The following is a 24,698-nucleotide window of genomic DNA, read 5'->3' as shown; positions in this document are numbered from 1 at the left end:
AGATTGTCACTCTTTGTTGCGAATTTTAAATATCAAATTATTTTTGCAACTAATCGCAACTCAAATTCAAACTATAAAATTTAGGCAACCCAAATGTAATTGTTTTGACAGTTTTGTCTTTAACTGCAAAAAGAACAGTCAATTGTGGGCTGCAAATTAAACTATTTAGAATTAAATTGAGAATAATAACTATTAAGAACAATTTTACTGCTGAATATGATAACTAAGCCACAATTTGTGCACCTCAAGATAAGTGAAAATACATACAAAAAAAAAACATCCAATAACAGAACTTTGAACTACTCGTGAATAATAAAACCAACTTTTTTGGCAGGAATAAAATGAGCACAAACACTATAACAAAAGGAGCAAAACATTATATTACACATTTACCCCAACTTTGAACAGCTTGTAAGTATATACAGGCAAAAAGCAAAGCACAGAAACAGTTAATCTCTAACTCCAGTTAGTTGTTGAAGTCTAGCAATAACAATTAACCGACCTCATATTGTTGTAGTAGTATTTTGGAAGAAACCTACCTTTACTTCATCCATCTAGGTGTCTACTGTTAAAAATGAAGAGTCCCGGAAGATGAGGCGAGGTGGGAAATCAACCTAGGCTATACATCATATACAGGCAAGCGCTCCTCTATAGACACTCGGCAAATTGGGCATTTCCTACATTTGTCGGAGCAAGAGCTGCAACACATCAACAAATGTTAGTATCACATTCAAAGACGAGCTACCCAAATCACATAACTAAGAAAATCATGTGTGGTACCTGCACAAAATGCGATGCCTGCAAGGAAGGAGCACAATGCAAATCTCTCCCTCGAAGCAAACTCTACACAGAATTTTTTCCTGGATGATAATGCAACAAGGCATTTAGTTTGCTAAAAGGGGTATTTTATGGTAACCACAAACACATTCATGAGTGTACAGACATATGTGCAAAATCCTTGTCCGTGGTGCTACTTTATAAGGATGTTGCACATTCATCAGCTTCGGAAATTAATTTATAGGTTACTAAATAACCGTACATCAGATAAACGTTAAGGCATATGAATTAAGCATCACAGCGAAACACAAAATTGAGACAGTTACATGTTGAAGTCTCTCATACTCCTGCTGGCTGAATTTCGTAATTTCTGTTTGCTCACCAAGTGCTGCTTGAAGTCTCCAAACCTATAACAAGACCACCAAGTAAAAAAGGGAGAAAGGTAGACCTATATTTAAAGCTGTAGTGAAGGTGCTAAGGAAATAACGAGAATGCAATTATGTAGATGAATTCACCTCCTCGGCAAGGTCCCTCTTTGGCATTTTCTTCACTATTTCAGGTGGATAACCAGAGAAAGTGTTGTATCTGTCATTCATTACTTAAAATATCAGCATGTTATCATTCCTAAACTTGCATAGTTTAAGATTTGATTCTAGACCAACGCCTTATTCCATTAACTTGCAGATAGAATCTTAAAAGGCCGATCAGATCACAGATAAAGTTGAGTGTACAAGATAGGAAGAAAAGAAGCAAAGACGAATAGCCATGGAATTATCATCATAAGAAAATCATAGCAGGAGAGACAAAACCAGGACAGTAGCCATCCTAATTACTATAACTAGGTCAAAAGGTTCATTTCTTGCATGGTTATGTGATATCATAATATCATGGCCATTATATCTAGCAATGCACGACAAAACAAGTTTCCAATACTATTTTATTTTCTGTAAAACTGAATTAAGTCTTTTGTTGGCTGCAGATATATACTTTGTCAGACATAGTTCCAGTATACTCCAAAAGCTTTACTCAGGCTTCAGAGTTTTTCTATGAATTTATTGCAATTTTGCAGTTACAATATTCTGCATGATCTGAGAATTTTTGACGCCATCTCCGTTTCTATTTTTGTCTTTATAGGTCACCAGCCAATTATCATTTTTTAAGACTTCCTTGTAAGAGTAAAACATAAAAGGATACTCAAGTATGAAAGCTGAGTGCTCGGCACTTTACAGATGAGCATATAATCCATTTAATTTAAAACATAAGACAAGTGTTACCCTGAGGCCCCATCGTGGAATAGGCGGGCCTGCTCTTCTCTGCTTGTTTCATCAATGGACCACCACCCAAGCAGCCTGAGAGAACAAATATATAAAAAATTGTCAGTTTAAGAAACATCTCCACAAACTTGTTCAATGCTAGTTATCACAACAGAACCTACTGTGCAAAACCATGGTTTTAAACATCACCTGGAGCCATGATGCAGGAAACCAAACAGGTCACGAATTCTTGAAGAGTATACAAGATATCTTCCTCCAGCAGCCTCACTTTGTAACAAGAAAACAACTTTCTCTACTAATCTGAATATGGCAAACAAGACAGCAACTCCTTGCAACAGAAAGATGGGAGAGAAGACAACTGGAAGAGGAATGTTCTTAGCATCTGGTGGAGTTCCCTAATTGGAAATGAAGTCAATTAGTAAATAAATTGAGAATTATTCAATAATTCAGTTAAAGAACCTAAAAGAGCCAAGATGAGTACCTCCAGCTTCATGCAGAGGAGGACTTGAAAAACAATAATTGGAATTTTCATTAAGTGACCACCAATGTCTTGCAGGCCACAAATTCTATCCTGCAAATGATCATCAGATGATACCACCAAACCACTATTCCAGTCCAGATATCGTATAGCACTAGAAGACGAGCTTTCTTCTCTTGTTTGCGAGTTTCTATGAATTACTGGATTTGACCATTTTGTGCAAACAAGAAATGCAAAACATTCGGCAATCCTATAGAAATATAAGATGAGCCAAATCTTAAAAATGCACAACTCTACATAAGCACAGAACTGTGGAGGTAAAACAACTCTTCAAGTGGGATTATACCCGTAATTTATGAACAGGTCCCACCAGCCAAGAGCACCGACATCACCTGCAATGTCAGAATTTAAGATGAATCAAAATGAGTATAGCAAACATGCAACCATTTAAACATTTAAATCATATCGTGCAAACAAAGAAAGCAAGGAAAAATTAGGTTTTGCCACTTATTAAGATGCATAGCTATATATTCTTATTTCTGCTCTCAACTTCACAATGTCCGTCCACTATTTGCTTGTTTGCAGAAATTACAAGTGCTAACAAATTTCCCTCTCTTTTGGTCTCTCTGATAATTGACAATTTATCTAGTCAAACAACACCCAACGTGAACAATAAGTCAATAACTAGTGCCCTGATATTGCCATTGGTCCCACATCATAAACATGACCATCCAAGGAGAGTGTTGTACATGTTTGCAAAATAAAAAGAAAATCCTATGCAAGAACTGGACAGAGCATTTACATCCATAAAGCGAATTCTAGCAAGAATGAGATAGAATGTTTTTGTTTTCTGAAGAACAAAGGTGCTTGTCCCAACCACGATCACAAACATCAAAATATGCACACTCAAAGTCACTAGAAGTCAAGAGAAATGAACTTACGACATAGCTTCAGGAGGGTGAATAATGTGGCAGCAACAAAGAAAACCATTGATATTGCTACCCAGAAATGCTGAGGTCATGAAAGCAGTCACTATAAGTAGCCTTATAATGTCTAGAAAACAAGATAAAAAACAAACAAAAAGATACATGTCATGAAAGAAGTGAAAACTATACTACTAGGAACCTCAACTTTACAGTTCTATAAATTATGGTCAATAATTCAGATCAGTTTTAGGATGCTCTTCAAAGAACAGAATAAGATTTGTTCAGTTGTGAAAGAATGCACAACTAAATTATAGACTGAAATAAGAATTTGAGACTTAAGAGAAAGATAGTAATGAGAGCCAAAATTTGACTTCTTGAGAATAAAAGCATCTGACACTCTTCACCTATTATGTTTTAAGAAGAAACTTACAGGAAGTGTTTCCCATATTGCATCATCACTCATGCTTTCATCATCTCCTGGTAATAAAGCCTTGCACATTCTGGGAAGAAACATGAACATAAACCATGATGCATTGAAAGGGTTGTGAAGTTGAGTAAAGCTCGGGAAAGAAAAAGTCTCTCTAAGGCACACCTTGTTGGACAAGGATTGTTATGCATGGACTAAATTACTTTAGTAAATCATCTGTTAGTGAACACTTATTCTGTAGTTTCTGGTTCATTTCTAGAGTTCAAAGTTTGAAGTATGGAAAAGGGATATCACTATCAAGCCAACAAATTTTTCTGTGGAGTGATATCTTTCCATGCCAATGTACTTAAACTCTGAAAACAGTAATCTGTTGTAAGAGATTGTTGTTACATATACTGAAGAGAATAGAAGATTGAGAGAAAGGGTATTTGAGCAAACATTGTACCTGAAATTGTCAATAAGGATGATAACCTCAAATGCCAGCAAAGGAAGGAAGACAATTTTAAGGTGCAAAGCAGAAGAATGATTAACTGCAATGTGAAGAAACATTTTTCAGCAAATTATCAACCACCAACTGCAAAAATTATGCATTCTATTCTTCCGTTAGCTCATCTTACCACTGCCATGTGAGAAGAAGAAGCAGGAGGCAGATTAGAAGGAAAGTTTTCTAGCAGGGAAACTCATAGAATCTACATGAAATACTGCCTAGGGCTAAAAATCATGAAAGAGTTTTGCTTTCATACCATATACACTCTCGAGATATATACAAAGCAGCAGTTCGAAAGCAACGAGCAATGGCACAGCAACCACAGCATGGCATGGGGCCCACTATTCAAAACAAATATATATTCAAATACAAAACAAAGAGATGTAAAAAAAACTAGCACAGTGCCGCATATTTTACATTTTTCCTACGGATGCACTGAGAAAATAAATTATTGAAATATAACTGAATGGTCATAAGGTGGCATACATGGCGATCATGAGGAACTGATGGCGCAGGAAGAGAAAATCTTCCTCGTGCAACAACTGCATGAAATAGCCACAATGGAAAGAAAATAACCCTGCATAAGAAATACATAAATGAGGCTACATTACTAGGACAACCAACAGAGATTATCTAACAAGCTGCTTTGGAAACTACACCTACTTATTAGTTTTTAGCCTTGCTTGTACAGTGGTCAATGAGCAAAGACAAAGAAGAGTTCCAGTTACATTCTAATAAGCATATACATAGACATGTATGTAGCCACACAAAGTCAGCCCTTAAGAAAGTGCAAACAAAACAAATAACATGTAGTCCCTATTTGGTTTTTATTTACATGTTAAAGAGTTAAAAACTAATTCCACAGACCATTAAAATTTTCAGAAATCAATGATTTGCAAAACTTGTCCATCCCCTAAAACAAACACAGAAGACATTTTCCATCTATGGGCATCACCATCAACCTCTAATTTGTTTACTAACACACTCAATCATGGACAAGATTTAATCTTATATGACAAGATCAAAGCAAATTATCAAACTTTATGCTTAAACTCATGGCAGCCATTTTGTGGTTAGGGGATTCACCAGCTATTTGCGTACGATATGCTACTCTATGCTAAAACAAATGAATTGAGTCTAAAGCTAGAGGGCCCTGGTACTTACAATGCCAATCATCAGTTTTAGACATAACTAAAGTAGAAGATATTAGACATTAGGCTTTGACTCAGTTTTGGTCGGCCAAATCCATCATCCCAAGACTCTATCCACATATGGAAAACGGATAATCAACAATTCCTTGACAAAGCCCAAAAACTAAAACTAAAACATTAACAACGTAGATCTCAATGAGCACATGCGCATAAAAATAAAATTATCCCAAAATAAAACGTGTGCGACAGCTAAATTAAAATAGGTTATCGACAATTGGGGAAAGAAAATAAATCATACCACCAAGAGTAGGAAACGGTGTGATCGATCTTAAGAACAAGCAGCACCGTGAAGAAGAAAAGCAGAGTGTGCGCTGTCACTCCCTGCAGCGACTTCCCCACTCTTCTCCAGGTCATCTCTCCCACTCTCTAGCCCAGAGTGTGCCGAATTCAGATATTTATCAAGCACAAAGTGTGTCTGTATCACTATATGTATACGTGTGTATATAAATACAAAAACCACTGCATCGATATTTGTATCTATCTATCTATCTATCCATTAAAATCTCGACGCCAACAGAAACAGTCAAAAGCAGCAGATATTTCAGAGAAAACAGAGTTTCTGAGAAAATGAATTCGGACAAAATAGCAAAAGGGGCGGCTAATTTGTGGTATGAAAACGGAAAGGGAGGGAAATCGGGGAGAGGGGAAAACCTAAAGTGGAATGGGTGGGCGCCATTGATGGTTGCAATTGTATAATCGAAAGTCGAAACGTCAACAAATTGGAAATTTTCGATAATGATTCAAATTTCAAAGGGAAAAGTGAGCTGAATTAAAAACCACAGGAGTTGCTGGAACGTGGTTTAATCCGCCATCCCACGCGCTCTATTTTCATTGGCTTAATTTCTATTTTCTCATAAACCATTACCACTTTATTTTTCAAATGTATTTTTATCTTTATATCGTTTTGTCCTTTTCGTGTGGATTGCTAAATATCTCTTTCTTGTCATCAATTTAATACAAAAATGCATACTTAGTGTAAATTTAATAGATAGAGGGTAATTGAATGTACTATGAAGATTTTTATCAGTCTCATTCAAGATTCAAGATGTTAGTATTTTCTTTTTCTAATTACTTTCTATTTTTGAAATATACTTTCTTTTCTTATTAAAATTTTTTAACTTTTTTTCTATTTTATTTCACTCAATAAAATGCATACATTATATATATATATATATATATATATATAGGTTTGTGTTAAAATGACAACCCCTCTTAAAATGACAACGTGACAACGCTTATACAAAGATATTATAGGCGTTACACAGCAATATCCAACACGTTAGGCAAATCTATATAGATTAATCTAACGTGTTGGATATTGCTGTTCAAGAAAAATTGTTGTTTAAAGGCCAGCATATTGCTGCCCGTCTTTTTTGGGTTTTTTTTTTTTTTTGCCACGTGTCAGCTTATTATTTGTCCACGTGTACAAATGATTGGCTAGAAATGGTGTTATGGTGTTATTTTAAGGGGTGGTGGCACCCTAACACACCCCTATATATATATAGGGGTGTGTTAGGGTCCTTACAGCATCTTAGCTTAAAACACAGCACAAATCACAACCCTTGGATCATTAGATTGGATGGTTGTGATTTGTTACATTATGATACTAAAAATCTACATTATTAGGCGAGGTACATTATTAGACTAGAAATGTACATTGTAAGACTAAAACTGTACATTTCTAAACTAAAATGCTACATTATTAAACTAAAATGCTACATTATTATCCGAGCTACATTATTAGTCTAAAATTCTACATTATTAGATGACACGTGGCATTAATCTAATCATTAGATCATATGATCCAATGGACTGCAAGTGTTTTGAGTTTTACTTATACTTAGCGTTCTGACCTGAATACATCCCTATATATATATATATATATATATATATATATATATATATATATATGGGTGCGATCGTATCATAACTCATATTTATGTGATAACCTAATAACCCAGGGACGGATCTAATGTGCAAGGAGGAGGGGTAAATGTCCTCCCTCAAAATTTCATATCAATGTATAAATTCTATTGTAGAAAAAAATTAATATTAGTTTCTTCTTTAAATGTCCCTCCTCAAGCACTTCAAATATCCCCAATGTATTTTTGCCCCTTCTATGATCATTTTTTAGATCCGTATCATTTTATGGGTCAAAAGTATCATTTTTACTAAAAATGATATTTATACACGATAAAATGATATTTTTTCAGCATGCATAAAATGATACTTTTATTCCATAAAATGATATTTTTCGTCCATAAAATGAGGATTATTAGGTTATCACCATAAATATGGGTTATGATATGATCACATATATTAATTTTATAGTAATAAAATGTAAGTGAAATAAAGTTAGTGAAATGTGTGTCCATTACCGAAAATAGTAAAAACTGAAAAATGACAAATTTATTGGGATATGAATTCATCAATTCTTTTGGTGCTTCTGATCAACTTTATAAACTTTTGAAATGGGAATATAAAATTACAATTTTTTTATTTTTCTCAATTATCACATAATTGATCGCAATTAAAAATAATATGGAAAAATTAAATAGAATATAGAAACAAAATCGCACCATTAGGGATATATCGACATCACTTACCAACACTCCATTTATAATAACGTTGTTTTGAAAAAAATAACATAATTTTGCTGTAATATTAGGAGCATTTGATTTTACCTTATTAGTTTCAATTTAATTAAGTATGAGATAATTGAAGAAAGTTAAAAAATTGCTTCATTTCAATCTTAAAAGGTTATAAGATTGACTAAAAATCAATCAAATAGGAGTATTATAATTTAAATGATAATTAATTTTTTATTCTAAGTTTATAATTGTAATTGAGTTATTTGAACATTTGAGACAATATGAATCTCATTGATTAAGCTGTTATCAGGTAGTACTACTATCATTTCAGCCGAAAGCTTTGAAACTGGTCATATAACCAAATTTTAGTGGTCCTTTGTAATTTACTAATTTTGGTTCCAATAATTTAATGTATGAGAAGTATGAGATCGTGGAGCCTGATGTTTCATCCAAAACGTTAAATGTCCCATCACAATTTGGCTTTCATACAAAAAATATCATATCCAAATAGTAATTCACAACTAACTATTGAAATGCATATTAATATCATTAATTTATAAAAATATGCAATAATTGCACAATTCAATTAAAATTTGAAGCTTGATCAACGTGAGTTAAGCGTGCTCTTATTTTTAAAACTAAGAAGTACCGTATAATTTATTGACGCCAACTATATCACGTATTGATCCACGATGAGTTGCTAAATTTGAAAGTAAAGAAACACTTTGAATTGAGAGATACTCAGTTTGTTGTGTCATGCTTAACAACACGCACGTGGGTGTGTGTTTACGTCTCCGCTAAGCACACAGATCTTTAGTTAAATTTTACTCATGAAACGGTGGTGAGGAGTGTAGGACTTGCAAAATCTTTACTTAACTTTTGATGGCGCAGCTTATGATTGTTGCATTAGCAATTCTTATATTGCTAGTGGTAATGGTGCTTCGCTTGTTTATCGAATGCAGTGTGTTCGGAGCTCAACAATTAAGTGGCCGAATTCGTCCTCACCGGAGAGGAAATCAGGTGACGATGAATCGGGGGTGGTTTCGTTGTCAGTTTTGCCAAGCACCGGTCTGCAGGCCTTGGGACCGTGGCGATTTGGTTAGGAGGCTATCCACTTTCAAGTCGATGACCTGGTTTGCCGAATTTCACCACCTTTATTATCTATCTAGATTGAATGCAGCAGCTATATTGTGGATGTTGGATTGTGATATAATGATAAATGTTTCACTTATAATGCCAATGTCTCGGAATCCTATTGATTTTGGAAGATTTGATGTGAATCATTATAATATACTGTATAATGATAATGATTTATTTTATGTCAAAACTCTTGAAGATTTTCCTCTCTCATTTTAATGCTCCTCTTTATCATTAATAGTCATGAGATCTCTGCATGATTCTGTCCTAGTTCAGTGAAAAGATAAGGACACTAGTGACTAGACAAGCAAGCACTTTTTAAATCTAGTCTTTTTTTGAATCTGAACTAACATAATCGATCCTTCTAGGGGCGAGCCCTTTGGAATGTGCGATAAGGGGTTGGGTTAATGTTTATACGGACGCAATTGCTTGTGTCTCATGCAATGCACGCCTCCTCTTTTCTACACCATCAGCAACAAGGCCAGTCATACTTTCTTGATCGGCTCTTCTGTTGCACTATTATTCCTGGCTAGTTTTCTTTCACTTGTAGACTGTTCCTGAATCCAGACTCTTTTTGGTTCATGTGTAATCAGTTGAGAAAGCAGCTATGGTATTCAGCTTGAAGCTGGAAGGAGGACATAATTTGCTGTGCCCTTGGACTAATAACTCATGTGCAGAAGAACTTGCTCAGTTTCCGATTCTATCCAGGGCAAGTTTAACGAGGACTACAAGAGGCGGTTTTTATCACTATCACAGTTAATAGCTCTTCCTGTTACTGCCCCTATGGCCATCGATGACTCTAGAAATTCTCAACTGGCGCTATTTCTTAGTGGCTCTTCAAGTTTTGCGTGTCATGAACCACTTGAAAGCTCCGGGACAAAATCTTCAGGGCATGTACCTGAAACAAGTTCTTCCATCTTGTACTATCAGGTTTGGGTTATAACAAGTCAAAATCCATTAAAAAAGTTATCTCACCTTCAAGAAACACAGGTCCGCTAGTCCTAGATTGTCACCATAAACTAGCAAGCATGCAAATGTTCTGAATGGGCCGTGTCATGGGAAATGTGCCACTTTGAATATCTATCTGAGACTTGTAAATGATCTATAATGCGATGAGGACCTCAAAAGTCAAAGGCATGGCATATATTGAAGTTCTTGTGATACTAAATAAAGATAAAATTTTTGCTTCATAATATAAAACCATGAGCTAGTTTAAAATGAAACTAGCATAAAATAATCAATTAGATTCTCGGAATAAATGAAAAAAGTACAAATTTGAAGAGCAGAATTTAGGAAATGTTTGAGAAACCTTTTCCACCCCTTGTTTATTGTCATTTAGATGACCAAGCAGTCGAAGGTAGGAGAGAAATATTGTCATTTACATTCTATCGGGCTATTTCCTTGTTGCCATGGAAGGTAACTCAGGCTCAGCTTGAGTAACAGAGTTCTAAGCATACATTTCGTAAGAAAAAGGTGAGTTTGTCATTGTTGCAAGCCACTTTATGGGGCTCTCCTCCTCAAGGTGGTGGTTTGGGTGCCTCTGAACGGCCTTTTTAGACACTGCACATGCATACTGTAGCGATTAACGTAGCTGCACTGTTGCACATCACTTTTTTCCTTCTGGATCAAATAACGATCATTGTGCCTGCACGAAACACACAGTTTATATTTTGGTCAAATCATAAGTTGTCTGCCTCTTGTCTATCTCAGACAATGTAATTAGTTGTGTATGGGGGTTTCAATAATATTCTCATGTTGATATTAATTCGTAAGATGCATCCTTACTCCTTAGTTAGCTGTTTATAACTGGACCAGTTAAAGTGAAGAATAGTGACTTTTGGAAGTGTACAGGCACAGAAGCTGATTAGTTTGTTTGGCTGGGAACCTCGTATACTACCTTACAGAGTTGACTTCAAGGATGGACAAAATGATTCTATTAAGATGCGAATGTAACAATTACAACAGGACAAAAACTGAAAGGTAATATCCATTCTTCAAGTGAGGGTACCAACCCTTACTGTGAGCTGCAGGTTGATCCTAGTTCTGTTGCTCTCGATTGCCAGTTATGCGGGGCTAGCGTTGGATTATGGGCTTTCTCTATTATCCCTCGGCCTCTGGAGTATATAGATTTGTGGGGCTTACAGAAGTTACTGATAAAAGTTTGGCTGCCCATGGCCATGATGAGGCTTGTGCACAAGAAGGTTCTTCAGACAATCAAATATGCATTGGACGTAGGAGAAGTATTTTGAATACTGGTAGCAGTGCTTCAACATCCTCAGGATTCACAATTGCTGGTGGTTCCCACAGAGGCCATCGCAAGTGGAGGATCAAGCATTGGTACAACAAAGTGAAACCGCCAGGACTGAAGAAACCTTTGTAACCATAGAGACAAATGCCATTGCAGACGAACCGTTAGAGGTTCCCGAACCTGTTCCAGAAGGCTCTGATTTGAATTTGACTGGAACTGTAAAGGGAGTCATTGCAGTTGCTGGTGAGTTATCTAGCTCAACCCCTGAGAATATTACTTCAACTAGAAACGCAGGAGGGCTTGAGCCTCACGGAGAACAAATGTGTGGAAACCACGACAAAGTTGGCAGCTACCAAAGAAGCTATTTCGATAGTCTTGGAAACGGGGCGTCACAGTGCCAGAAACCTATGCTCTGTAGTACAAGTAAGTTAATTCATCTCTCAAAATTTTTGAATTCGGTTCTTTTTCTTCGGATCTCATGCTCTTTGGGTAGTTTATTTTAGACATTATGTTTAGGATATTCCCTTATTTATTTTAGGAGCATGTTGATGCACTGTAAAGATTGACATGCTTGTTTTTATGTAATACTCCATTATATCAAGAGTTTATAGGAGAAATGATGCATTCTTATGAATACCAGAACAAATTAATCAGTCATGATATTACTTATGATACCAAATCTTGTGCAACCCTAGTCCCGTATTCATTGCTCATCCTACCCTGGCAGATTTTAATAAAACAATGGAGTTTGACCCAATCAAACAGCACAGGCATTTTTGCCCCTGGACCGTGTCTACTGGCAAATCTGCTCCTGGATGGCTACAGACACTATCAGCTTTGAAAGAAAACAAGGAGCTCAGTGGTGTGCGCTCATCTAGTTTGATAGAGGTAAAATGAACTAAACCCTCACTCATTATTAGACTTTTTCGGCCTTTCTAAATAGAAGCTACACCTACTGCCAAATCTGCTTAGAGTTCATGTGTATGCGCATGCCAATAGATTACTTGTTTCAAAAGAGTAAGGCTAACCCAGTTTTAGTTTCTAATTTCCCGCTAAAAAACCATAGAAAGTAGTAGTATGTAAGATACTTGACCCGCAATGACTCGTAACAACACGTGTGTGTGTGTGTGTAGTGTAGTGTACTTTTGCTTTGCTTTCTATTGGTGCATCCTCATCTGGTTGTGATATTATCTGACTTGAGTCTGTGAAGACACTATTCACATCTCCTGACAATAAGAGAGCCAAGATTAGCTAACACTTTCAACATCATTATGTCTCAAAGTGGTCAACACGCATCGGAGCCCTTCAACTCCTCCAACTTGTGGTGGTTTCCTGCATTGTATTTAGCAAGAAGTAGGATCAATGAGAGTGCTAGTTTAGGTGAGATTTTCACCATCACCTCGTTCGTAGCTAGCTTGTATTGTCATTAATTTGGTTTGCTCATAGACTGTTTGTCAACTGGAGAAGTTGAAGGAAATGGTTGGCATGATAGCATTGGATTATCATTTATGATTATCCCAAAAATATAACTCCCACATTGAGAAAATGAATAGAGCAGTTGGTGTGGATTTTGCAGTCATCCAATGAGTCCACAATTTGTGACGACAACCTTTGAGTAAGGTCTGTTGAAGCCCCTTTCTGCGACTACAGCCCTCTTGTCCCCTATTAGCTTTGCCACCCTACACATATCAATTCACCACTTCAACTTTGTAAGCATGTGTTTGCTATAGTTAATTTATAATTCAATTTTAAATTCTTTGTTTCCTTAAATTAAGTAATTGGCAGCATAAAATTATCATTTTAAGAGAATGTAAATGCGCATAGGCAGAGCAGAAGGAGGGGTGATGTTACCTGAAGTATGGCGAACTAGTATTCTCCTGCACAGTCTTCACACCCTGAATCCTCTCCACCACATCCATCCCCTCCACCACCCTCCCCACCACCAGCGCCGCCTCGTCCAGCTCAGGTGAGTCCTTACTCGCGATCACAAACTCCGTCCCGTTGGGATCCTTCCCCATCTCCTCCTCATCAATCTCCAGCTTCCCCTTCCTTGCCACCAGCTTCATCTTCGGCGCCGGCTTCGATGGGTCCCTCACGATTATCCCCACGCTCCTCCCCACGTTCCTCGTCCCTGTACACCTCCCGCTCTGCTCCTCCCACTCCCGCACCAGATCATCCGCCCCCGCCGCCTTCCCGCCGGTTTTGCTCGCCATCTCTGCATCCACGCCGTACGACCTGAGGCCGCCATGCTGCACGTAGCCGGGCATGATCTTCACGAACTCCTTCCTGCGGTAGCTGACGCCGGCTGCGCCGCTGACGAGCTGCGCGAACCTGGTGGAGCCGGCAGGGACGTCGTCCGCGTAGAGGCCGATGACGATCCTGCCAATTGGCTCTCCGTCAATGGAGATGTCGAGGAATGCCTGCTTGGTTGGCGCGGGCGGAGCGCAGGTGGAGATTGGAGGTGCATTGGTGACGGTTTCGGCTCGGAGTGGCTTGGCGGCAAGTAGGAGCAAGGTGGAGGAGAGAAGATCACGGCGGAGAAGGGGACTAGGGTTGGGATTGGGAGGAGATGCGGCGGCGGAAGGGGGCAGGAGGGGTTTTGGTGGTATGAGATTGTGGTAAAAGAGGCCGGTGGAAGAATGCATGGCTTTTGTTGAGGTGGGATTATCTGCTACTTCTATACTAGTGTTGGGTGTTGATTGATGTATGTGGATAAGGAAAAGGCGAAACTCCCCATTTTATCCTTTATTACTTTTGTGGCACACATTTAATTTGCATGGCCAATAAAAGACTCACTTTGATTTGGCAAATAAGAAATATAATGAAAAGTATATGAAAAAAATGAATGGAAGATGAGTTCCATTACTAAAAGTAGCCTTAAGTAGAATGTGAGATAGTTACCAAAAGTAGTAAAAAGTAAATGAGACGATTATTAACGGATGAACGAAAATGACAAATTGAGACAATTAATGACAATAAGAGGGAGTATGTAAAATGTACAATGCCGATGACAAAACTTACATAATTTATGCTGTAGTATATAACTCGGACAAAATTAATGTATCATAGATAGGAAAACAGATAAAAATCACTTTCCCTACACCTTAAAACATTACACAATACCTGTATAACCTGACATGCTGAAACAAAAGTCCAACAATAATGCCCCCTTGCAATTTCTTCAGTTAGAAAACTTTGCGACCAACTTTTCGACGTGAATTATGATATCATCGATGCAAGGTCGAACCGTGGCTTGGGGCTGCAGCATCCATTTTACAAACTGGTGAAGTGCATCTGGGTAAGGCGGGTTGGGACCGGCTGGCCACTTTACTTGGGCATTTACTATAGCAAGCTGTAAGCTCCCGCCAGATTCTCCGAGTGCATATTCAAAAGGAGACTCGCCGTACCTAGAACGAGCATTATTGAGATTATACATTGACAAACGACACTGAAGACTGGATGTCCAGATAAGAAAAGAGCACTTCTTACATTATGGCAAACAAGGTGCAACCTAATGACCATATATCTGTCCTCTCATCTATGTCTGCGTGACTAGGGCAATCCCATAATTCAGGGGCTCGGAATGGGGCAGAACAGTGTTCGGAAGCCCACTCCTGTATGATCAACATTAAGAGATAAGTAAGAATATATAACAAGGCTGAAATGCAAACCAAAACCCATATGACAGTTCAATTTATAGCTTAATGACTGATGGCAGCTTTTGTAAGTAAGCAATAGATGAGATGTGGCAGTAAAAAATAAGAAAATGCACCAAATTGGTCTGTATAAGACAAGCATATCACATTAAGAATTCAACTAGTGGAACCACTAATCACATCCCAAATTGGGAAACAGGGAAAGTTGGGGACGCAAAACAGGATTAGCCATATACTCCATAACATTAACCCAACTAGCATTGCATGATGGGTGAAATGCAATGATTCAATGAACGATTTGATTGATTTTATGCTGCAACTGAGATGGCAGAGTAAAGAATGGAATAATAGCTTTAAAATAAAAATGGAACCTGAAGCTGTAATGCTTCTGAACGACTACGGATTTGCTTTCTTGCAGGACGGGCACTCCCAAAATCCATCAATATAGCTACAGGAGGCTTGCCTTTCCTGTATGTCACAAGGACATTGCCAGGTTTAACATCATTATGTGCATGGGGAGGGTCAAAACTGTGCATATGCTTGAGTCCTGCACAAAGCTGCAGATGAACAAGTTGCTGGTAAATTGTTTCATCATACTTTGATACAAGTGTAGCTATAAATAGAAATGTCACTGTGTATTAACTATTAAAAAAAATTACTTCCAAACCCAGATTAATACACAGTAAAAGATTGGAATTTTACACACTGCATGTGTGTCAACAATAACTGCAACATAGTTAGCATGAATGAATGTTTCTATGTGAAAAGAATGAAATCCATGAGTTTTGTTGCAAAGAGAAACAGACAATCAACAAAATGTTCCTCTTAAACATTTTCTGAAAATAAAAAAGAGCTATAATAGGTATCTCTGCATATAACCAATATACACGTAAAGCAACAAACTAGAGGAGGTATTATTTTTCTTTCATATTTACCTGATGAAGTATTTGAAGCACATCCAAGGTGGAAAAGAACTCTTTCTTAGCTTTCATAGCAGTGGTGTTGTCCAATAATGTTCCATCCAAATGAACAGGAAACAACAAGTAAGCTTCATGCTTCCAGGACTGATCTTGTGAAGCCTAATCAACGGAAACAAAAAAAAATTTCAGACAACTAATCTTGTGAGAATATAAGGATGCAATTAAGGAGCACCAAGGATCGTTTCCTTGAAACAAATAATGCATCATTCACCTACTATCACTTTCTAAACTAAATAAAAGTCATAGCAAGATCTTGCCTTGACCAGTGGAATGCACATATAAGAATTTATCACTTCATGCCACAAAAAGATCTTTAAAAGATCCCAGTAAGTCTATGGTAACGAGTCATGGCCCAATCACTCTCATGTTTCATATACAGGTCTTAGTTATAAATATTTGTTTCAGACATGTAAGGCTTTTGAATCTAAAAGAAGTCCTGAGAATTGCCAAACATACTTGAAAAAAAAAAAAAAAACCTAAGATGAGAGATAGCACAAGTATCCCATACAATTGGGTTTCATTAAGTAGAAAAAGTGACCCACAAGTTAATAGACATTGCTGAAGCACCCTTCAAAATCAGTATTACAATTAACAAAAACAAATTCAATTGCTGAGAACCTGCTTCATTAAGTGTCCCGCTTGGTAACAGTGAACATATTAACATTTCAACGACAATATAAAAGCAAATTTATCTCGGTAAATAAGTGCAACTCAGAATCACTAAGAATGGATGACCTGGCAGGATCTATTCACATCACTTCTCCCATATGGCATGCATGTATACTGATACTACAACTGAAAGTTTTCAAGGTAATACCCTCCTTCATAAGAATATAGCCACTTTAGCTCGATGTCGCAACCTTTCTATCAAGAATCAAACATGATAACTGCTACAAAATGACAAAGACCGATGAAACCAGAGAGACCAGCAATCACCTTGACTGCAATGATTGCATGGTCCAGAAGAGGAAGCAAATTAGGATGGTTAAACTGAGACGAAACACGGATTTCGTCCCTCACCATCTCTAGTTGCTCGCTGTTTTGTATCAGCACTTTCTTCACTGCATATGTTCCATCTCCTGCATAATGTAACACACCATGTAGTGTCAAATCAGGTCATCGCTATGCCTATGCAGATAAACTAAACCAACCCTTCTCTGATACAAATAAGTACAAACTAAGCAATTTGAACTTAACCATGGGCCATGGCTTTAACGGTACAGTTTACCAGATTTACTTGCGAAAACCTTTTAAATAATTTTATTGTTGTCATTTAACTTCTACAGTTTGAGTAGCACTTTGGGCTGCTGCTCCACTTCTCCCCTATGCGAACTGATTAATTTAACTTTACAGGCAAAAAGTTCGTACTCGATCTGTTACCTATCTAACAAGTTCTCAGTCATCTGTTTGCATCCTCATGAGAGATATGCAAGTAACTTGCTAAAGTCATTGGACATCTAATCGCCTCTCCTTGTCCAAGCAGCAGATCCATCTTTAGTTCATCACATATTTACTGGATAATTGCGAACTTCATACTTCCGGATCCTACTAAAATTTAGCAATATATACTCCATACACTATCGTACACATATTATATTCTAAAACAACATCAATTTCTAACAAGCGAGCTCAAACGTCTCATTATTCTATTCTAGCACTCGTGGCGGTAGCATACACAGTAAAAGCAATCAACAACTAGAATGAAATCAGATCGCCGCGGATTAGGCGATCAAATGCGAAAATTTACCGGAGATATGCGAAGAATCCTTGATTTTGGCGGAAATGCCAGCGGCGGGATTGGAAGGATCGGAGATGAGCTCCTTGACGAGGTAGACGTAGGCAAAGCCGCCCTCTCCGAGCTGGCGTACAATCCTGAAACGGTTCTCGTTGATCCAAACGTCGCCGGCGCCATTGACGGCGTCGTACAGAGCATTCAGACCGGAGAACGAGCACCCCATCTCTGATCTCCCTCCCTCTGCTTTACAATCTGAGAGAATCTGATGTGAAATGCAGAGGGTTGACACTCACTCACGTGAACTCGAATCCCCAATTCTCAGATCGATCTGCGTGGAGAGTGCTACTGCTCCTAGTTAAAGAGATTGAGAGTCACGCTCGCTCACGCTCACGCGCCTTCTATTTTCTGTAACGTGCCCTTTTCAACTATCTACGGAAATAAATCAATAAATTAATGTTCAAGGAACTCAAAATCGCAAATTGTACTCCCTCCGTCCCGCTTAAGATGACACGTTTTCCTTTTTAGTTTGTCCCAACTAAGATGACACATTTCCTTTTTTGGTAACTTTCTCTCTCCAATTAATACACTCAACCACTTTTTCTCACTCCTATTAAAATATTCATCTTCCTTTATCTCTCTACTTTAATACTTACACCCACCTTCTCTCTCTCTAATTAAACACTTTAACCAATAACTCCTAAAATCCCGTGCCGGCTAAGCAATGTATCATCTTAGCCGGGACGGAGGGAGTAATATTTTGATACTATTATATTGTAATTATCACGTATAAAGTTTTTATTTGTCTTATTTGTGAGGTACTATTACACTTGTGATTAGTAGAATTGCGGACTGTCAATCATTTTTTCTCTTTAATATTTTTGTGGTAAATTTGTCTCTAGTATTAACAGCATTTCATTATTTTAGTTAGAGTGTGGGATCAAAATGAACAAAAAATGAGATTATTGATTATAAACGAAAGATTTTAGAGTGTAATTTAGGAGTTAGGAGGGGAGTGAAGGAGTATTCGATTGATAATTAACACTATTTCTATTTGTCTCACCAATTTATCACTAGTATTATAACTTATTTCAAATCACTCTACATATAAAAGTAAAAATGTAAAATCATTACTACAATTAGTTTTCCAAAAGACTTATTTCCAAAACTTTGGCATCATTCAACACCTAAACTACTTATTACAAAATTAATTATTTTACAATTACTTATATGTAGAGATACAATTTTTTGTGATTTTACACCTAATAGAGTTTGATTGATTAAGTAAGAAAATACTAATATTGATAATTTAAATTTATATCTGAAATATTTAAAGAAATGGAATTCTTTGCAATCTTTATTTGTTATTATTGTTATAATAAATCATTTTAAAAAAATTAGATTGCATGCATACTACTACGACAATTTAATTATACAATTAGTTGTGTCTAAGCATTAAGTGTGGACAAAGTCGTCTTGCCTAACTAAATTAATTGCATACAGTAATAATTAAGTAGACTCTAATTCAATTATCATTAAATTTCGAGGGTATGAAAAACCTGACCCAAAATCCTACAATTTCATGTTGAGAAAAATACTGAGATTACTGGGAGTGAGAAGAAAAGAAAAGAAAAGAAAAATTAAAATAATTGGCTTGGCAATTATTTCGCCTCAATGTATCCTTCCTTTTTTATTTCACGTTGAACTTCTTCTATCGATGTCGGTTGTATATATAGATCTGCAAGAAAACCGCTATTTTTGGGTGTATAAATGTACTTTTAATTTAGAAAATGTTTGCAGTATTACCATAAGACATTGAATCAAAATCTCAGAAATATAATGTCGAAATGTTCCTTAAAAATTAAGAAAAAAGACTTTAATTTCAACTGATTATCACGCCTTTTCATCCAAACAATCACAAACCAAACAGTTCCAAACAATCACAAACCGCTATACATTGCAAGATCAAAATTTTGCTACAAATTGTGAGGTGAATCAAAAGAATTAAATTACCACAACCAAATCCAGTGTGAAAAAAACAAGGATGTTAATCACAACAACTGAACTTAAGATTTTGCTCTGGAAGGCCTTGCTATAAAAGAAAATCAGGAATGACTGGTGCTTGAGCCTCCACTGCTTTATCTGCTCTGTGCCGCGACCTGTGCTTACCATGCGCCACACTATCACTTTTATGCTTGTCTTTGCAATCATGTTCTTTATCCTTGCCCGAGGTTCGACGTCTCCTCTCTTTACCATGCCCATTGTGTTTGCCTCCCAAACCAGCTTTACTGTGCTCAGATTGATCAATTTTACTTGCATCACTTTTGGACTCAGTTATGCTAACGTTTGAATCCTCGGCCCCCCTTCTTGATTTTGGTGGTTTTCTTCTCGATGATGATGATGTTGTGGCTTCATCGCCTAGAAGCACTTCATTGACAGCACCGGATATTAGACCAGCCTTGGCCTCAGTTCTATTTGTTGCGACAGTAGTTACTTCCCCATCATCAAACTTCACAACCATGGGCCTAGGCTTGGATTGACTAGGCTTTTTCCCAGTGACGAGTGATTTCTCTGTCAACTTGGCAAGATCTTCATCCTCATCGATAGCCTTATCATTGGGGTCATGAGCAGGTGGGTAGTCATTGGACGTCGTCACTCTATTTCCTGGAGAAAGGTAATATAAACCGTGCCTCTTCCTGTGCTCTGCAAGTAACGATGTCGATTCAGTTGATAGTTCAGACTCTTCCTTACCCTGGCATTCTACGCTATTAGAGGCTTCTGCAAATTGAGGTTTGACAAGCGAAAATGAAGTTAATAATGGCAATTTCATATCACCACAGATTTCTTCCAAATCATCAAGATTTTCCTTGAGCACCAACCCATTAGGTATGGGTACCTTCTCTTGTGCATTAACTGAGACTGGACCAAGATCTTCTGAGCATGAATCGAAAATCAACTTTACTGTTTCAGGAGTTTTTAGTTCTCCCTTAGTTTGATCTCCTTCACCATCGTTGAGAGAACCAAGGAGCATTGGTTTTATCAATTTAATTAATCCAAGGACATTGGTAGATCTTTCCAGCACTTCTACTTCATTACTCCCAGCTAAAGGTCCCAAATTAATTTCAACAAGATTGACTAGAGCCAAGAGAGATTCTTGAGTAAGATGTTGTGTTACCGAAGAAGCTGATGGTGCCTGCCCATTGGTAACAATCATATTATGATCATCCACTTCAACATCAGATACTAGTTCTGAATCTGTCAATGTAGAGGGAATTGAAGATTCCTCTCCATTTAGCTTGAGATACGAGTAAACACAGAACATCAACACCTTGAATGCGGAGTGTATATATATGGCTCTCACAGATGGACTAAGGAGACTAGTCCGTGGCTGTAACAGTGCTTCCATGATCTCAAACGGATTTCTTGAAAGCTTGATATACTCTCCTGAAACCCAGGCAGCAGCAGACAGAACCGCATGCATAAACGGATTACCAAGTAATGCAGGATCAATAACCAGCTCACGAGCAACGTTAACAAGCTGATATCTAGCATCCTTAACCCTCATGCCAATATCAATAAGTTGGGTTGCAATTTCATCCCCCTTCTGACAATGTGGAACCCTTGCCATTTCCCCAAGAAACAACACATACCAATCAAAATCAAAAACCACCTCATAATAATTCCTACCACAAGTCAATAAAATGAATCCCAAGATCTCATTACAGAACTCCGGGTCAGACTTTAGTGCATGACTGATCAAGATCCTACAAATTTCCATCACATTATCCTCAGAGACCATACACATTACAAGCCTCAAGGCCTCAAGCCTAATATTCAAATCGGAATCACTCAGTGCTTTAACCACCAAATCCTTGTTCTCCACAACTGCTAAAATATCGTTCTGTGCAACGAGAGCAAGCGCTTGCAGGCCTAGATACTTGAGATTCGGATCATCTTCTGAAAGAAACTCCCGTACCTTACTCACTGCTAGCTTCACTGCCGAATCATGTTCACTCAAACTAGTCAAGATCGTCCTCACACACTCAAACACTAACGACTTAGCTCCCATCGTCTTCATGATCTCACAGATAGGCTCCACCACTCGCTTACCCAACCTCGGCTCTAGAGGAGCCAATTTTGCGAAAATCTTTAGCACTTTGATCAGAACCCAATTATTCTTGCAGTCTACCAAAATCTTGTAAAATTCAGGCGCCAACGGCAAATATGATCTAGGTTCATTTTCAGTGAGCTCACAAAACAACCCTACAACCGCAGACAATATCCCCAAATCCGAATTCTCTAGGTTTTCCACAACTCTCTTAAAACAAACACGCACCGCATCAGGATAACATTCAAAAACCCTCAAAACAGTAGCGATCGCTTTCTTTCTCACAGTAACCTTACTACTACTAAGCAGAGTAAACAGCTCGGGCGTCAAATCGCGCGCCAAATCGGTGTTACAGATCGAGGAGAGAGTAGAGAGGGCGAGACTCACATCGTGGACATTCGGCGAGGAGAGATCCTTGCGCAGCTGGTGAGTGAGGAGGAGGATGACGTCGGTGGTGGCGGGGTTGAAGGCGAGGGCGGCGGAGAGGTAGGCGGTGCGCTTGTGGGAGTGGGCGGAGGAGGAGGAGAGCTCAACGGAGTGGAAGGCGGCCCACGACATGTCGAGGCCGTGGAGGGAGTGGAGGTAGGTGAGTTTCTGGAGGGCGGCGGCCTTGGTGTGGGGGTCGGTGGATTTGATCTCGCGGCGGATCTCGTCGATCGCTTTGGCGACGAAGGCGGTCTCCGTTCCGGGCGGAGTGAGGCGGAGGGCTTTGATTAGGTCGTCGATTGAGCGCTGGAAGAGGGAGTCCATCAGTGAAGGACCCGTCATTGGATCGATTCTCCGATAGTGCGATTGGATTTGTCGAAGCGTGGAAATGGTGGATTTGGGGGAAACCAACTGGAATTGGGGCGATGGGAGGGAGGCCGGCTGACTGTGCAGCACACGTGCTAATTTTGCTGGGAATGTAATTTTAAGGATAAATTGTTATAACAAAAATCATTAATCATTGTTTGAATTGTTAAAACATAAATAGTCATTAAATTGTTTGAATTGTTAAAACATAAATAGTCTCTATCTTTCAGGATTAAACAAAAATAGTAGTAGTAAGTATTTGGGGAATTTTATACATCCTTCGTTTTATAATAGTTAAAGTCATTTTATCATTTTAATACATTCTAGGGTAGTAGAGTCATTTCCAATTTTAGTAAACGTTAATACAATTTTTCCACTTATTTTACTATTTCTTACTTTATTCTTTTTTCTATCTTTTCCATTTCCTACATTTTCTTCATTTACTTGACTCACTTAATATAATTTTTAATAAATAATGTGCCGAATAGAAACGTGTTCACTAATGTAGAACAGAAGGAGTAACATTTTTAGTACTTCCGATTGAAAATAACTCTAAATGATTACCAAGACTATGGAGGACATTTGGTTTGGCACATATGAACATTAAACTAGCACTCTATCTATCCCTGAAAAGTATGAACATTTGGTTTGGCACATAGCTTAATGTATAACTAGTAAAGTAGCAAAAGAAAGATAGAGATAAATGGTAGTGTAAGTAGTGTTAGTAAAAAGTGAGCTCCATTTCATCAATAGTGTAGTGTAATTATATAAGGGGAGTGGATCCCCGGCTGTGATAGAAACACAGGAGTAGCTGTGCGCCTGTGCCAGTAATACGACGGCATTTTGTGGCATTCCAACTTTTACAACCTTCACTTTCAATTAATTTAGTAATGCTTTGCTAGGCTCATGGATTAATAATGTAAACAATGGTTTAAGTTAAAAAAGTTCACTACTCCACCGTCCATCATAGGTGAAATAAATTCTTATAGTATTTAATATTTTGTTGTAGTTTTACTTATATATTAGCAATAATAATTTGTTAAATATTAATTTTGCTAATTAAATTTTTCCTATTTAAAAATTATGTAGCTTGTACTAGTATTATTATAAACAAATGTAGAATAAATATCAATAAATTATTATTTAAAATAATAATTAGGGCTTATTGTTGCGATAGGGAGTTAATAATTCCAATTCTAATTTGTTTTGCTTAAAAATCAATCAAACTTGTAAACCTTTTAAATGATAATATGGTTATTCATTTAATTTAAAATTTTACAAAGGGAGTTTCAATTATTATTTAAAATTATTTTTAGTTTAATATGATTATATTATAATTGAAAGTTAATAAAATTAAATTTAAAAATGACTTTACCCAAACTTGATGGTGTTTTAGTTAAAATGAATTATAACTAGAAATTGGTAACTCTGCAACCGATTAGCTATAAATATAGTTTTAAATAAGAATTTTTTGATGTTATATTAATTTGTCATAATATTAATAGTTAACTAGTAAAATTGAAATGAACATGATGCAACTGAATTTTAAAAAAAAATTGAAATTGTAATTAGTAAACTAAACATTTCATATAGAAAAAAGCAAATTATTAAAAAATTGTTTTATTTAATGAGGAGCGGCGGGCGGTGGAATATTTGAATACTAATCAATTCTAAATCACTTATTTATGGATTACTGCTTGTGTGAATCTGCTTTGAATAATAAAATTTGTGAAAGTTGCCACAAAACGACGTCGTATTATTGGCACAACTGCCCCTGCAATATTTCTATCACAGCAGGGGATCCCCTCCCTTGTATAAGTTGTAAATAAAATTATGTGTAAGGGTAATGTATTGTTTATCTATTTCAAAATTAT

At 37.3% G+C, this 24,698-nt stretch overlaps 5 protein-coding genes across 5 annotated transcripts; 1 reads left to right on the top strand and 4 right to left on the bottom strand.

The window, feature by feature from the left end:
- Positions 1–357: 357 nt before the first annotated feature.
- On the bottom strand, positions 358–6,330 carry LOC125201425. Its single transcript, XM_048099521.1, has 14 exons — positions 5,819–6,330; positions 4,856–4,946; positions 4,626–4,710; positions 4,328–4,412; positions 3,886–3,955; positions 3,471–3,540; positions 2,876–2,921; positions 2,533–2,779; positions 2,241–2,446; positions 2,052–2,126; positions 1,293–1,362; positions 1,104–1,184; positions 781–860; positions 358–698 (listed from the first exon to the last, which is right to left on the bottom strand). Exons 1-14 carry the CDS (start codon positions 5,932–5,934, stop codon positions 620–622), a joined length of 1,401 nt encoding a protein of 466 aa, XP_047955478.1. The 5' UTR covers positions 5,935–6,330; the 3' UTR covers positions 358–619.
- Positions 6,331–9,053: 2,723 nt separating this feature from the next.
- LOC125193363 (nuclear-interacting partner of ALK-like) lies at positions 9,054–12,453 on the top strand. Its single transcript, XM_048091137.1, is given in 8 exon segments — positions 9,054–9,319; positions 9,675–9,790; positions 9,896–10,024; positions 10,027–10,238; positions 11,160–11,244; positions 11,247–11,509; positions 11,616–11,979; positions 12,284–12,453. Coding segments are annotated over 8 exon segments (1,605 nt in total).
- A 570-nt stretch (positions 12,454–13,023) lies between these two features.
- Positions 13,024–14,367, bottom strand: LOC125200651 (peptidyl-prolyl cis-trans isomerase CYP26-2, chloroplastic-like). Its single transcript, XM_048098351.1, has 2 exons — positions 13,408–14,367; positions 13,024–13,235 (listed from the first exon to the last, which is right to left on the bottom strand). Exons 1-2 carry the CDS (start codon positions 14,199–14,201, stop codon positions 13,133–13,135), a joined length of 897 nt encoding a protein of 298 aa, XP_047954308.1. The 5' UTR covers positions 14,202–14,367; the 3' UTR covers positions 13,024–13,132.
- Positions 14,368–14,506: 139 nt separating this feature from the next.
- LOC125200650 (probable serine/threonine-protein kinase DDB_G0291350) lies at positions 14,507–18,272 on the bottom strand. The gene is made up of 6 exons (XM_048098350.1): positions 17,940–18,272; positions 17,129–17,271; positions 16,148–16,291; positions 15,584–15,769; positions 15,046–15,170; positions 14,507–14,963 (listed from the first exon to the last, which is right to left on the bottom strand). Exons 1-6 carry the CDS (start codon positions 18,148–18,150, stop codon positions 14,738–14,740), a joined length of 1,035 nt encoding a protein of 344 aa, XP_047954307.1. The 5' UTR covers positions 18,151–18,272; the 3' UTR covers positions 14,507–14,737.
- Positions 18,273–19,785: 1,513 nt separating this feature from the next.
- Positions 19,786–22,916, bottom strand: LOC125201457 (AP-3 complex subunit delta-like). The gene has a single exon (XM_048099578.1). It carries the CDS (start codon positions 22,798–22,800, stop codon positions 20,017–20,019), a length of 2,784 nt encoding a protein of 927 aa, XP_047955535.1. The 5' UTR covers positions 22,801–22,916; the 3' UTR covers positions 19,786–20,016.
- Positions 22,917–24,698: the final 1,782 nt, after the last annotated feature.

The sequence above is a fragment of the Salvia hispanica genome, chromosome 1, assembly GCF_023119035.1.
Source record: "Salvia hispanica cultivar TCC Black 2014 chromosome 1, UniMelb_Shisp_WGS_1.0, whole genome shotgun sequence".
Taxonomy (NCBI): Eukaryota; Viridiplantae; Streptophyta; class Magnoliopsida; order Lamiales; family Lamiaceae; genus Salvia; species Salvia hispanica.
This window is presented reverse-complemented; position numbering and strand designations above follow the sequence as displayed.

Excerpts from the sequence above, each read along its gene's own strand:
- LOC125201425 (XM_048099521.1), bottom strand. The coding sequence starts at position 5,934 with ATGACCTGGAGAAGAGTGGGGAAGTCGCTGCAGGGAGTGACAGCGCAC. Across the intron at positions 4,413-4,625 it reads ATATCTCGAGAGTGTATATG|TTAATCATTCTTCTGCTTTG; the intron begins GTATGAAAGCAA and ends TTCACATTGCAG. Across the intron at positions 3,541-3,885 it reads CAATATGGGAAACACTTCCT|CATTTCTGGGTAGCAATATC; the intron begins GTAAGTTTCTTC and ends TCATGACCTCAG.
- LOC125200651 (XM_048098351.1), bottom strand. The coding sequence starts at position 14,201 with ATGCATTCTTCCACCGGCCTCTTTTACCACAATCTCATACCACCAAAA. Across the intron at positions 13,236-13,407 it reads ACTAGTTCGCCATACTTCAG|GGTGGCAAAGCTAATAGGGG; the intron begins GTAACATCACCC and ends TGATATGTGTAG.
- LOC125200650 (XM_048098350.1), bottom strand. The coding sequence starts at position 18,150 with ATGGGGTGCTCGTTCTCCGGTCTGAATGCTCTGTACGACGCCGTCAAT. Across the intron at positions 15,770-16,147 it reads TGCTTCAAATACTTCATCAG|CTTTGTGCAGGACTCAAGCA; the intron begins GTAAATATGAAA and ends GTTCATCTGCAG. Across the intron at positions 14,964-15,045 it reads TGCACCTTGTTTGCCATAAT|GTACGGCGAGTCTCCTTTTG; the intron begins GTAAGAAGTGCT and ends TGCTCGTTCTAG.
- LOC125201457 (XM_048099578.1), bottom strand. The coding sequence starts at position 22,800 with ATGACGGGTCCTTCACTGATGGACTCCCTCTTCCAGCGCTCAATCGAC.